The 13,836-nt window shown below is 43.2% G+C and overlaps 1 protein-coding gene across 2 annotated transcripts in view; it reads right to left on the bottom strand.

Annotated features, from left to right (window-relative positions):
- The window catches only part of COG7 (component of oligomeric golgi complex 7), a 75,485-nt gene that overhangs the window by 18,162 nt on the left and 43,487 nt on the right, over positions 1 to 13,836 (bottom strand). For both annotated transcript variants that reach the window (XM_045849172.1, XM_045849173.1), the window contains exons 10-13: positions 10,454 to 10,570; positions 8,412 to 8,477; positions 2,730 to 2,916; positions 1,000 to 1,140 (exon numbers count right to left, since the gene is read on the bottom strand). In XM_045849172.1, the coding sequence (XP_045705128.1) occupies positions 1,000 to 1,140; positions 2,730 to 2,916; positions 8,412 to 8,477; positions 10,454 to 10,570 (511 nt within the window). The remainder of the gene's footprint in view (positions 1 to 999; positions 1,141 to 2,729; positions 2,917 to 8,411; positions 8,478 to 10,453; positions 10,571 to 13,836) is intronic.

The raw sequence follows: 13,836 nt of genomic DNA on the forward strand, positions 1-13,836 counted from the left end.
GCTTTAGCAGAGAACTGCCACTGGGCTTTGGCAGAGTAGCAACCGCCCCTCCTTGCAGCCATTGCGCAGGGAAAGAAGCATGCGGTTTTGGGTGAGTGGGGACTCCCGTGGCCCTGAGAGAGGATCACACAGCTGGAGCAGAGATCTCAGCGACACAGCTGAGGGTGCCGGGAACCCAGGGAGGTCTTCCAGTCAAGACGGAGTACTGACTGGGAATAACCAGAGGACTGCCTGAGCCATGGACTTCTATTTCCTTTCCTAAGATACGGTACTCTGGACTGGGCAAAGGGGGAAGGAAGGACTGTGTCTGTGGGTATTTGAAGGGACTTTGGGATTTTGATGAAGACATTAGGTCACTACTTTAAGTCTGTACAGCATTAAATAAACATTTCCTTTCCTTTTCACAAATCTCTGGCATTGAGAGACATCTTTCCTATAGACGGTGGACATAACAGACCTGGGGGTTTCTTTCAGTAATAGTATATTGTCCCAAGGCCCCCCTTGTATTGTTCTGTAACAGTGAGGCACTTTAGGAAAAGCCAAGTAAAAAAGGTATCAAAGACAGAACATAATAGAACACTTCCAATCCCCCTCCAAAACCCTAGATCAAATCTGGGAAGGTACTCTTCGGATAAAGTTCCAGAATGGATTCTCTAGAAATGTTTGTGGTATAAAAACAATCACAAGACAATTAGCCCCTCTGACTTGGCCCTACCCACCCAGTGGCATGAAATCTCCCTTACTTGCCCCCTTGGAAGGCACAGCTATGCTGTTCCTGATGGCTGAAGTTAATCAAGCAACAGTAATAATCCCAAGAAAGGGCCTGAAAATACAGCATCACAGTAACTGTAATTAAGATAAGGAATTCTTGCTAAGCAATGAACTGCAAGGGACAGTGGCTCTATGTGGTAGAACTGCTGGCTTGGGGTGGGGCAGGGGGTGAGGGGAAGGAGCAGGGAGAACCCTGCTGGGAAGGAGGCAGGGCTGTAGGAAACTCACTTCCATCTTGGGAAGGAGCAGCAGCTGCTGCTTGATGCGCAGGAAAACAGAGTCAAAGGCCAGCTGGTGGGCCTGCTGGTTAAGCAGAGTCAGGGCTGCTCTGGACATAGACAGCAGGTTGTGGTTACTTGACCCTTTTTCCTAAGACAAGAAAATACAAAGAGCGGTTTGTTAGGCCCTAAATCCAACCCAGGTTATTGGCTAGTTATACATTTTGAAGTCACTGAGAGGAAAACATTGGGGGCAGGGGGGTGTTGTTCTAGACAACAGTGGTTCCCAAAACAGGAGCCCTGGGGCACATGCCAAATATCAGATACACAGGCTCTACCCTAGAACTACTGAATTGGAATCCAGCAGGATGCTGGAGTCCAAGAATCTTTCTTTTTAATTCACTTTCCTAAGTGATTCTGATGCATTTGAGTGAACACAAGCCATGGGTTGGCAGTTTAGGAAAAACTGACCTATAACTGTCCCTCAGGGATATAAGAACAGGAAAACTGATCGTAAGTGTCATATACAGGCAAAAGTAATGGACAAAGCCCTGATCCCCAGTGAGGTCAAGTCAATTACACTGGGCTGTATGCCAGAGTGTGCATAACCCGTGTGTGCCCAGGAATTCCAAGCAGCCTGAGAAAACTCAGAGATGGAAAATGGAACCTTAGTTTTGCTATTATAAATGAACCGATTACAACAAACAGAAATAAATCAGATTAGCAATAAAGATAAACAGAGCTGCTTTGCTCTAATCACAGAAGCATGGGTGAGTGAACTTACGAAACTGCTTTAACAAGGGTTTGCCAAGCTCAAATGCAGACATTTGGTGGGCCAGTGTGCATAAAAATGGGGGAGGCCCTGTGAGGGCAACACTGAAGCTGCAGACAGATCCAGAAGCACACTGCCATCTCCCCAGAGCTTGAGCCCCAACAGGATAATTCCAGATGGTGTTCAGGGCTTTGGAAGCAACATCTCCTCTGCCTATCATTGAGAGAGGAACCTCAAACCAGACCAGGGGGGTGTGAGGATGATTCTGGAAAGGATGCCTGTGGCCCTCTTGGAACCTGGGGGCCATTCCCAGGAAGCTACGTGATTCATTCCATTTGTTGGGAAGTCCTTCTATCCCCGGACCCCAAGAGTTTAAGCTCAAAGTCAAGGGCAGCTTTATGGAAGACAAACTAAGACTCTAAAGAATAGCTAGGAGGGCACACTTGTCCTCAAGTCCTCAAGTTGCCTCCTGTAGGAACTCACATTGGAGGGGCGGCCTGGGCCCCTTCACCTTGCTCCTCCCTGGGAAAGGGGCACTTTTCTGACTGCTGGGCTGGGATCCACCTTTCTGGTTCTGCCCACTAGCAGGCCTACACATTCTGGTCCCCTCTGTCCTTCAGTAAAAGGGGACTGTCTCTGCATGGATGCCAGGGCCTGGTGACAGGTTTAACTCTGGAGGGAAGTATAGCAAGCTCATTTGGCTGCAGATCTAAAGCCACATTCTGCAACTTACCTTTGGTCACTAATACTGCTCCATTTACCTGACTCCTATATCTATACTGCAATTGGTTCCAACCCAGTCTAGTTGATTAGCCCCTTAAAACCACAACACTAATGAGACAGAGAAGTGGCAGCAGGACATGCCAAGGCCCAGGGCCCACACAGAGGGCCAGAAAGCCTGGATAAGGAAAGAACGAGTGACAAGGGAAAGTATCCATTGACAAGAATGCCCTCATCTGGTCTCATACCTTGAGGGTATAAAGTATTTCCATTAAGCTGGTGTATTCAGCAGGGTTATCTTTCCGGAGATAATTATATTCTTGCCATGGGTTCTTGGTAGAGGTCTTCTTGTCTGTCAAGATGCTGTCCTGAAACCCAGTCAGGCTCCGAGGGCTATAGGAGTCAGATAGATACTTCCCAGCTGTGGACAAAATCCTGCAATGACAGTAGTGAGTGTTACACCCCAAGCTATTTATGTGGAACTTTCTTCTTGAAGCATTCAGACTGCTCCTTAATAAATCCCTGGATATTCCCAGGAGGCAGGTGGACCTAGGGTCCATTTTATAATGAAGACGTCCTTCACTGTTAAGGAGTGAGCTGGATCTCAGGTGCACAACAGACACCGGGTGTTGTTATTTCCTATTTAATACTCACTCTTCCAGAACATGCTGTCTTCCTAATATCACATGCAGCCCACAGGGCCGCTGTTACTTTAATGCAGTCTGGAATACTGTGCACTTTCTTTGTAGACCTTCTTTGTGATATGAGCATAACTCTGTAGTAGTCAAAGTCGTGTGAGTATCCAGACAGGGAAGCGGGATAGCTGGCCCCTGGAGAGCACTGACAACAGCTAGCTGCATGCCTCCACACACAGGACTCTCTGGCACACACACTGGACTGGTGTGTGCTTATACTCACCAGCATTATGAAGTTTCCTTTTGTGGTTTAGGTGCTAGAGACATCTGTTTAGAGAAGCTGGCCCTTTTCAATTTCTCTGAGAAAGAAAATCACCCCAAGGAGGTTTTATGTGATGATCAACCTCTAGTGCTGCTGGGGGAGCTGGATCTGTCTCCAACAAGGATGGCCTCCCCTCATGGATGCTGAAAATCCTCCACTTGGTTTTTCCTTAGCCCAACTTTATCCTCCAGCCTACACTTAAATGGGTACAGAATGACACGAACATATGTAACCAGGAGAACAGATGTTGTGATATTCCTTGACCTCTCCTTTACTGTAACTTCTTATGAAAAACAATGCTTTGGACATGGCAGCTTTTAGGTTGCACTCACTACTTTTTTTCCAAAAATAAATGCTGTGAGTTATCAAAGAATGAATATCCATACTTACACAAATCCTGAGGACAGGACCTTCCTGAGGATCTGTTGTCGACACAAGCTGCTACCTGCCTCAGCCATTATGGTCAAATTAGTTTCCCTGTTGCTTAGGCCTACCAGTGATTTTGGTTGGGTCCTTGTCTGCCAACCTATGGCCATCCCTGCCACTGCCTCACTTCCAAGTCATCACTGTTCTTCATCTGGACCTCAGCAGCCTTCCCTTCCTCTAGTCCTTCCATGCTCCACTTACTCTGTCCTACTATGGGTTAACAAAATAATCTCTCCAAAAGACAAGTCTGATTTTGTCCCAAAGATCCCTCTGCCCCCCAGGATAAATCTAAACATGCCTAGGCAGGGAACCCAGAGCCTTCCATCTCTGCAGCCCTTGTATCCTAGTCATGGCAACTGCCCCAACTCCCCCAACCCCACTCTCTGTGCTTCCCACATGTGCATGCCATGCTCACACCTCTCAACCAGAAATGCTCACTCCTCCTCTGTACAGTTGGGGAAACCTCACTCCTCCTTCAAGCCCTAGTCCCAGGGGCTTCTCTGCTGCCACGTCCTTCCTAACCACCCCCTGACCCCCACAGCTCCAAGGCACTCAGTCTTCTCCCATCAATCTCTCACCTCTCTTATGGTATTTATCATCTTGTCTCATTTCTCTTTCACTAGAAGGGGAGGATAAAACAGAGTGTTCTTCATCTCTGAGTTCTCAGCATCTGCTACAGTGCCTGACACATGGCAGGCACTCAATAATTATCTTTTGAATGCCAGGTAAGCCTGGGTTTAGTGAGCAGGAGGTTGCCCTCTGGGAAGCCAGCTCCCCTTTTGCAGGGATACTACAGTATGTGTGTCAGTCTCAGTCAGTTGGGGGAAATGGGCCTCTGCATGCCACCCAAGTTGAAGTCTATTAAAGTGAAATGTCAGAATAGTGTGCTCTACAGTAAAAATCAAATCCAGTATTTTAAAATGTATAAATATAGTTCCAAGCTCAAGCACCTCATGGTATCTTTCCCCAAACTCCTCATCCAGACAGACAGCATTAAGTGGTCTATTTAATTGTTAGAACCTGACTTCCTATTCTGTGTTATTTACTAAATTGTGAACTAAACCACATAAAATGAACACTCGATTTCCTCGTTTATCAAGGAAAATTTTCTCAGCACTGTAGGGGGCTCTGAGCTAGGTCTTGGGAATATTGGATGACAGAACATAGTCATTGCCCTTAAGCTCAGGCATTAATGGGGAAGGCTACCATGTGCCCATGTAGGCTAATATTATAATTCTGCCTACTTCCTCAGTTCACTTTCCTGTCATGAAAAGTTGTTACTCACTCCTCAGTCGTGTAAACTTGTAAGTTTCTATTAGATTCCCCCAAAACTGATTATTCCACTGAATTTTCCCACTAACACCTAACCCTAGTGAAAACACCAGTGTTCCAAAAAGAAGTGGTGGGCACCATGCAAGCACAAGAGGTGCCAGTGCAATCTCCAGGTGCCCCACCTACCCTGCTCCATGTAAGAGAAATCCCTCATAAGACATGGAACAAACCAAGTGCCCATTAATAGACAAGTAGAATAAAAAAAACTGTGGTATATATATATATACAATGAAATATTACTTGGCCTTAAGAAGGACAGAATCTTACCATTTGAGACAACTTGGATGGTCCAAAGGATATTATGCTAAGTGAAATAAGTCAGATAGAAAAAGACAAGTACCATATGATTTCACTCATGTGTGGAATCTAAAGAAAAAAATAAACGAACAAACAAAACAGAAACAGACTCAGATACAGAGAACAGACTGACAGCTGTCAGAAGAAGAGGGGTTGGGGAGATGGGTGAAAAAGGTGAAGTATAAACTGGCAGTTACAGAACAGTCACAGGATGTAAAGTACAGCATAGGGAATGTAGTCAGTAATATTGTAGTAACTATGTCTGGTGCCAGGTGGGTACTTGAAATATCAGGGGGATCACTTTGCAAAGTATATGATTGTCTAACAACAATGCTGCACCCCTGAATATAAAATAATGCTGGATGTAAACTACAATTGAAAGATAAAATTTTTTTTTAAAGGGAGAGAAATCTCTCAGGTGACACCCAACTTGGCCCTGCTTTACTCAACCCATAAATCAATCACAAAATGACCCCCTTCCCCAAGGAGGTGATCTCAAGAGCCACACAGTCAATGCCACTCTAGTCCCTGAAGTAATCTAGAGTGTTTCCAGATACTGCTGCTGCACCCCAGGGAAGGAACCTTGTTACGAGTCTGAGCTCTACAGTGAAACTGGTAAGGAGGTAAGGCAAGTTTTACAGTGCTGCCACACACATGGCCTCCCTGACAGGAACACAGACAGAGGCTGTTGCTCCTTTCCCTTTCCAGGCTCAGTGCTTTCAAAATGACGTCTGTTCTCATCTCACACCAGAGCTCAGGTCAGGATGTCAACCTCTCGGGACTCATCTTTTACCTCTCATGGCTCCATTAGGATCTGGAAGGATCCTAACCAGATCCTTCCCTACCCTTTAGAATGTACTATTCCCTTTCATTAAAAGATTAAGAAAAACCATGTTCTGATATGAAAGATGTCTGAGATGTATACATATATGGAGAAACTAAAGTCTAAGGGCAGACACTAACCTGTGAAGAAGGACAGCATGGGGGTAACGCTCACACACTCTGGATGACTCAGCTGATATCCAGGATCAAATCACTGCCTTGTAGATATGTCACCTCGGACACAGTTATTTCCTTAAATAATTTCTTTTACCTAAAAAAAGTTACTACCTGTGTCAAATTCTATGCCTCAATGTCTCTTCATCTGTAAAAATGAGGATAAGAATAGTACCCAACTCTTTGGCCCCTGAGAATATTAGCAAGTTAATTCATGTAAACTCCTTAATGTCAGAGCTCAATAAATGTCATGGGGCAGGTGGGGCTGTTAACAGTGTTTCTTTTGGAGAAAAGAATTTTTAGGGTGAGTAGATTTTCAGTTTTTATTTTGTACACCTGTAAGCTGCTTTAATTTTTGCAATGAGATGGGATCAGGCTGCAATTACTACTATATTTAAGAAAATAATAAACCATATGCCTTTCTTTTAAATACTTGTTAGATTTTCACCTCTTTTTAGGGTCCTCTGTGAATGCAGACCTACTCACCTTTCCATCCACAGCTCCCCCAACTATATGACCATATGCACATGTGAGCAGTGTGTATACACAGGGGGTTTACGTCCTCATTTATGTTATTTACACACACGCACCAGATGTCTGTGGTGCTGGGTTGTCTTCATTTAGGAAGTGGTGTTATCTCTGTGCTGGGCAGTGCAGGGGTTATGAAAACAATGGCTGTCCACCCTCCCCCACTGCACAACTTGCTCCACACAAGAACCATCAGGGAAAGTCTTAGGACTGGAAGACAATCCATGGGTTTGGAAACAAAAATATCCAGCTCAGGGTACTGCCTCTGTGGCCAGTCTGACCTCCTTCCTCCCCAAGTCCTCCTCCCTTGTGGCCTCAGCTTCCATTTCACCTGGTACCACTACCAAAAATTCCTGCCCACAGAGATTATTTAAAATAGCGTTTTTCAACCGCTGTGCCTCAAGAATGTTTAAAACATGCAATACCTGTCTAGTTAGTCAGAGGCACTGACCTCTTTTCCCTTAGACTGTCAAATAGAAAAATGGCAACAGCCAACATAACAATAGCCGTCTGGTATGAATAAATCAAAATTATCTATTTTTTGGTCAAATTGCAAAAAAATATATACATATTTTTGTTTGTTTTTGGTGTGCTGTGGAATTGCAGTAATTAGTTTTTGTGTGCTGTGAAATGAAAAAGATTGAAAATTGCACTTTAGGATAATGAATTCTCTGAGAGAGAACAGGGGACAGCTGCTAGGTCTCACAGAACTGTACGGAACAGGCTTCTTCCCCAAACTCCTGAAGAACAGAGATAGGCTGTGCCAGGGAAATGAGAGATTTAGTTGAATGAAAAAAGAAGGAAATTTAGGAGCTGGTGCACTTTGAGGGTAAAACTGGCCTGAATAGTACACTGGGGCTCTATAAGACTCAGGCAAGTATCAGAATAGAGAAAGGGTTAAAAGGGACTTTTCTTAGGCCAAACCCAGAAATCCTCCATTGACACACTCCTGCTTGGACAGCACAGAATTCTGATGCAGAACCCTGAAGGCCAGGTTAGCTGGGTGAATCCTCATGCAGCAGGCTGGGCCAAAGGACTCACCATCACTTATGAACACCACTTCTATGGGGAAATTTATTTTAGTCCCAATAGTTGACTTTATAAACCAGCAGTGGAACCCAGCCCATTCGTAATTTGGAACCTCATTTAGGCTGAGACAAATCTAATCAAAATTACATGACCATTGCCAAATAGGTTAGAGACTGCCCTTTTGGTGGTCAATAAATGTTTAATGATGACAATAAATGATACCTTATATCTAAGTACAGACAGTCCTTGAACTCTGTGGCTTCACATTTGACCACAAGCTATCATTGCTGGGTGCTATGTGCTGTATGCTATGCCAAGCTCTTCCCCAAAAAGAACCTGTAGTCTCACCCCTACCTCTCTCCTACCTGTTTGCCAGCTGCTGCTCGAAGTCCCCACATTGTCTCAAGAGCTCTCCACAGGTAGCTATTATCCTAAACAAAACAAAAAGTACTTTAAGTTCAAGTATCTGGAATGCCAACATTTACAGTACAAACATTGTCTCATTCATAAAAATTCTAACTATTCACTCCTTTGGTGGTGTGCTGGGTTCTGGGAAAGCAGTTAACCATTTGATAGCCTACCTGAAATGTTTCATTAATTAGTAATTAATGTAAAAGGCAAATGATAATCCCTTCTAGTATTCTCACATCACAGGCCTCTGCTATGAATCACAGTTCTATCTAATATGATCTCAAATAATTTTACATTTTCAAAGTCAGGTGCTTCTGGGCTTTGTCTTTGAGAAAGTGGGCTGGAACTTTGTATCTAAAATTTAGTGGACTTTGTATATAAAATTTAACAGCCAAAATTCATTATTTAATGTTTGTTAGATGCCTACCATTTGCCAGACATAGAAAACTATCTTGATAACAGAAAATTCTCTCTCTGATCACATGAAAGGCAGATGAAGAATATTCCACTTGTTTCTCAGAGGTAAGACTGAATGATCATCAGATCTGTGTTTAACCATCTTAATTTTCAAGTAATTTTATGCTAGGCCTCAAACTCCAGCTCCTGAGTCCTTCAACACCAAACTATAATATAAGGGCAAATCCAAGGATTAAAAACATCTTAAGTCTAGTTAACTTTTAACTTTCTCTAAAAATGCCTGTCATCACCAGGGTATCTAGGCATTCCATCATAAAAAGGTTTATGAGAAAGTGAACTATTCCATGTGCCTCAGGTACAATAAAACAACCTGTGCATAATATTTTCTGGTATTCCAAGCCACCACAGATGACGGGGATACAAGGAACATCTAGAACATTGTATTTCATCCAAAAATTTCAAGCCGAGACCCGAGCCTATGAGGGAATAATAAATGGTCCTGAGAGATTTTGGATCCACCAAGAGTCCAGAGCCGTCGGAAGTGTGTGCTGAGAACCACGTGTCACAGGCACCCTGCACACATCACCCAGGCTACAGGTCAGGCAAAAAATGCATGTGGGGAAAAATCAGGTTCTCTCTTCAGAATGTATATCCAAGCAGAATAATTTTAAGGAAAAGAACTTCTAGACTGCTTTTTATCTCAGCCTAATGGTATAGTTGTTAAGCCACCTGGGAGTGAGACAGCCACAACACAGCTGAGAACACATGCCTGGTCTAATGGGGACTTTGGCTACCACCACCAGTGGGTCATGTGCTTGAGACAATGTGGGCCTGGTGTTTCCAGAGCTTCCAATTTCTACGTGATGTGAGAAATCTGGATTATGTTAAATCAGGTTTTTAAATGTTACCAATTAATCCAAAATTTTTTAAATGTTGTAATCAAACCAAACATGTCCACAGGTCAGATCTGGCCACGGGCCAGCAGTCTGCACTCTCTGACTGGACAGATCAAAGGCCAAACTTCTCAGGCCACTGGGGGCAACAGGTAGAGGGAACCTCTAGCTGTGTAGAGGTCACACAGGCTACTCCAGGATCTGGCTGTAAACAACCACTTGGGAGGGTCGCCTCACTGCCTTTCACAAAACTCTTACAAGGCACTTTGCAGACCAAACAGCACTGTCTTAGCATTTGGTATTATGGCATCCAGAAATAGGATCCCATCAGCTATGCATTTTCTACAATATAAGCTCTAAGTTATTTTAGGTCTGAAAAACTATAGGCTAAGGGGAGAAAATCTTAAACCAAACATAAAATTTTTAAGTTGTCACAGGAGATGAGGATTTCATAAAGAACTTGTAAAAATATTTTAAAAGCAAGGAGCCTTTTTGGTGTTTGTTGCATTGGGTTTTTGTTCATGGGCTTGTTTTTAGAGTCTAGAGTATTTCTTAAAAAAAAAACAAAAAAGACAGTAAGAGAAAAAAGCAACCCCTTACAATACATTTGTCATTTTACATACTACACCATGCATAGCAACGCAGAATGCATGAGGCATGTACCTAAACTACAACCCCCACATCACCTGACAGAGTTCTGAAAGGCCGTCCAATCTTCTTGAAAAAGGGAGTTGGGAGGAATGTCATCCAACTTGCACTTCTTCCGTATCGAGTGGAGAGTGCTGGTGAAATCAGACACATACCTGCAGGGAAAGGAACAAAAAGTGACGGGCTGTAGTCGCTTTTTGGAGCTAAAGACTGCTGGAATCATACAGTCTGCTGAACAAAGTGCTAATGACCTTGAGAGAGTGTCTTCAGAGGCTCCTACCCACAGGTGAGACTCCTCATAATCTTCTGAGCACAAAAGTCTTCTCACCTGGCAGAGATGATTTAAGAGATACTCGAGATGAGGGAAGAGGGCAGCTGTGAAGACCACAGCTCTGGTGACCAGCCAGGTGAGAAAGATGCAGGTAGAGTACTCCCTTGCCCTAACAGATGCAGTTCTTTTTTTAAACATCATGGTCCCACCATAACACCCGACTGTCACCTAGGATGCTGTGAGTCAGCTCAATGATGTCCAGGGAACTTTTGTTGCATTCTAATCCCCCGAATTTGGATGGCACAAACAAGCTCCACGACAGGCCTGACTTCAATGGCATGATGAAACTGGATTCAAAGTTGAAAACTGTCTTCCTCAACGACTGTGCTGTTTGCTCCTAATGCACACCACATACTTCCCTTCATAGCATCTAACATAACTATAATCAAACAGTTTATTTAATGTGTTTTATGTTTACTGCTGTTGTTAAACTAGAGGCTCTGGGAGAACAGGGACTGTCTCATTGAAGCTTATAATCATATCCCCAGGAAGAGCACAGGGCTGGCACAAAACTGACACCAGAAATAGGTCCTGAATGAATGAAGACTTGATTGCAGGCTTTGACCAGTACCTCTGAGTCTCAAGTTCCTCATCTTTAAAATGAACTTAATCATCATGTCCACAGAGATCTCCAGAACCTCCATAGGCCTGTTTACTCTTGCTATCTCATTTGTCAGGATCACCTCATTTCATACAATGGTCTCAGGCCTTCCCAAACCGTGGGCCTCACATTAAGGTATCTAATGTTTTCCATTATGTTACCCAAGACTGTTACCACAAAGTACCACCCCAAAATAAATACAGATTCAGAGAATTTTTATTCTAAATAATAATAATGAAGTTAAGGGAGCTAAAGTGGCACTATCAAGGTCATAAAGTATTTAAACAAATATCATGATACCTGAATTTCCTTATGCTTTTATAGTTCTAAAATACACCTGCATCGAAAGTAATCTTAAAAAACCTATTAACTGACTTAATTAAATTACTTAAAAGGCCAATATATGGTGACAGAATGATCCTTAACTTTGGGCAGTGAACACACAATGCAATATACAGATGATGTATTATAGAATAGTACACTTGGATCCTACATAATTTTTTTTAATTTTACTTATTTATTTTTAGAGAGGGAAGGGAGGGAGATAGAGAGAGAGAACCATCAACGTGGGGTTGCTGGGGGCCATGGCCTGCAACCCAGGTATGTACCCTGACTGGGAATCGAACCTGTGACACTTTGGTTCGCAGCCCATGCTTAATCCACTGAGCTACACCAGCCAGGCGGATCCTACATAATTTTAACCAATGTCACCCCAGTAAACTTAATAAAATTTCAAAAAGAATTATAACCAAGTGTTTTGTTGAAAGGTTTTTAAAAATGGACTTAATACTGTCTTCTGTATTGCCTTATGGAGTTGTCATGATGTTAAAACAAATAATATACACAGGAATTCTCTGAAAAGTATTAAATGAAAGCTGTTATGGAGGATATTGTTTTTAAGGCGGTATGGTCCTTGGAACATGAACAAGTGAGTACATGACCTTGGGAGGGTGTGCTACAGAGGACAAAGTGCGGCATCATGTTCTCTGGAAGCCAAGAGGCTCCCTAAAAACCTATAGTATTTGTGTGCATCACAGGAAGGCATGCTTCTCTTGCTTCCCAAACCATATGCTCTAAGTGAGGAGAATGGCATGCCATAACCCGGGCACAGCCTAAGGAGTGCATTCATGTGTTGGAAAGAAAGGCCAATCAAGAAGTCAAGTGCCAGAAACTGCTTCAGACCCACCTACTAACCACAGCTGTGCTATTGCTCCCTCCACAAAGGCCTCAAGCTTCAATGCGGAAAGCTACAAAACCAAGACTCCTCTGACAGCACTTTCCCTTGGCACCAAGAGGTGAGAGCTTTCTCGAGAAATCAATCCTTGTGGGGAGGGCAAAGGCTTCAACAACAAAATGACAAAGGAATGTTGAAGAATACAAGCGCACTTTAGCTGTAGGAGTCTAAATGACAGTGTCACCACCCTGTAAGTCTGACAAATACGTGTAAGAATATGTCATCCAGCCCTGGCAGGGTAGCTCTGTTGGTTAGAGCATCATCTCAATTCACCAAGGTTGCTGGTTTGATACCTGGTCAGGGCACATACAAGAATCAACCAATGAATGCATAAAGAAATGGAACAACAATTCGATGTCTCTCTCTCTCTCTCCCTCTTCCCTTCCCTAAAATTAAATTTTAAATAAAGGAATATGCTATCCAACAACACACGTGCTCTGCAGACTCTCGTATGGCAGAGTCCTGGGGATAGTGAGTAGGCCCCAAAGCATGGGGGGAAGGGGAATTAGCCACAGTGTGCATCACATCTGTCCCCAAGCTCCCCAATTCTGTCACAATCAACATTTCCACGTGTGTCTATCATATGAGAGCCACTGCCTTAGGCTCTAATTACATACTTTCCCTTAACAGCCATAACCACCAGGATTGGGGACATTGTCATCATCAGATCACTCAGAGAAAAGACACCCAGAACCCTGCACAAGTTAGCTTCACCCTGATTTCCCTAATTTTATAAAAATCAGCTGTCTTGGTAGCTTCAAAATCCCCTCTTCTAAGAACAAGTGACTATGTTTCAGTTTGGATTTCTAACATGTATTTTTATTATTTTTTAAAACAAAGTAAATCAAAATAACCAACAGAACTAACAACAGTTGCAAGAAGCAAGGTACAAGAGAGGACCAGCCTCAAGTCAACTCAGTTCCTTGTCTTTCGGAGTGTCAGGATACAATAAAGTTGATAAACAAAAAATGTTGAAAGTCTTGGGGGGGTAAGAATTAGAGGACTAAGGACAAAATGTTCACAACTTGTCACTCCTCAAGAGGACTGAGAGTCGGCAAAAAGGAAGACTTTCCATTATTTAGTACCTTTTCTTATTTTTAAAAACATTTTATTTATTGATTTTTAGAAAGAGTGTAAGGAGGGTAGGGAGGGGGAGAGAGAGAGAGGGAAGAAAGGAAGGAAGGAGACAGAGAAAGAGATCAATATGTTGTTACACTTATTTATACATTCACAGGTTGATTCATGTATGTGCCCT

This window comes from Phyllostomus hastatus, unplaced genomic scaffold (genome assembly GCF_019186645.2).
Source record: "Phyllostomus hastatus isolate PE091 unplaced genomic scaffold, TTU_PhHast_1.1 phas_contig_64, whole genome shotgun sequence".
In the NCBI taxonomy this organism is placed as follows: domain Eukaryota; kingdom Metazoa; phylum Chordata; class Mammalia; order Chiroptera; family Phyllostomidae; genus Phyllostomus; species Phyllostomus hastatus.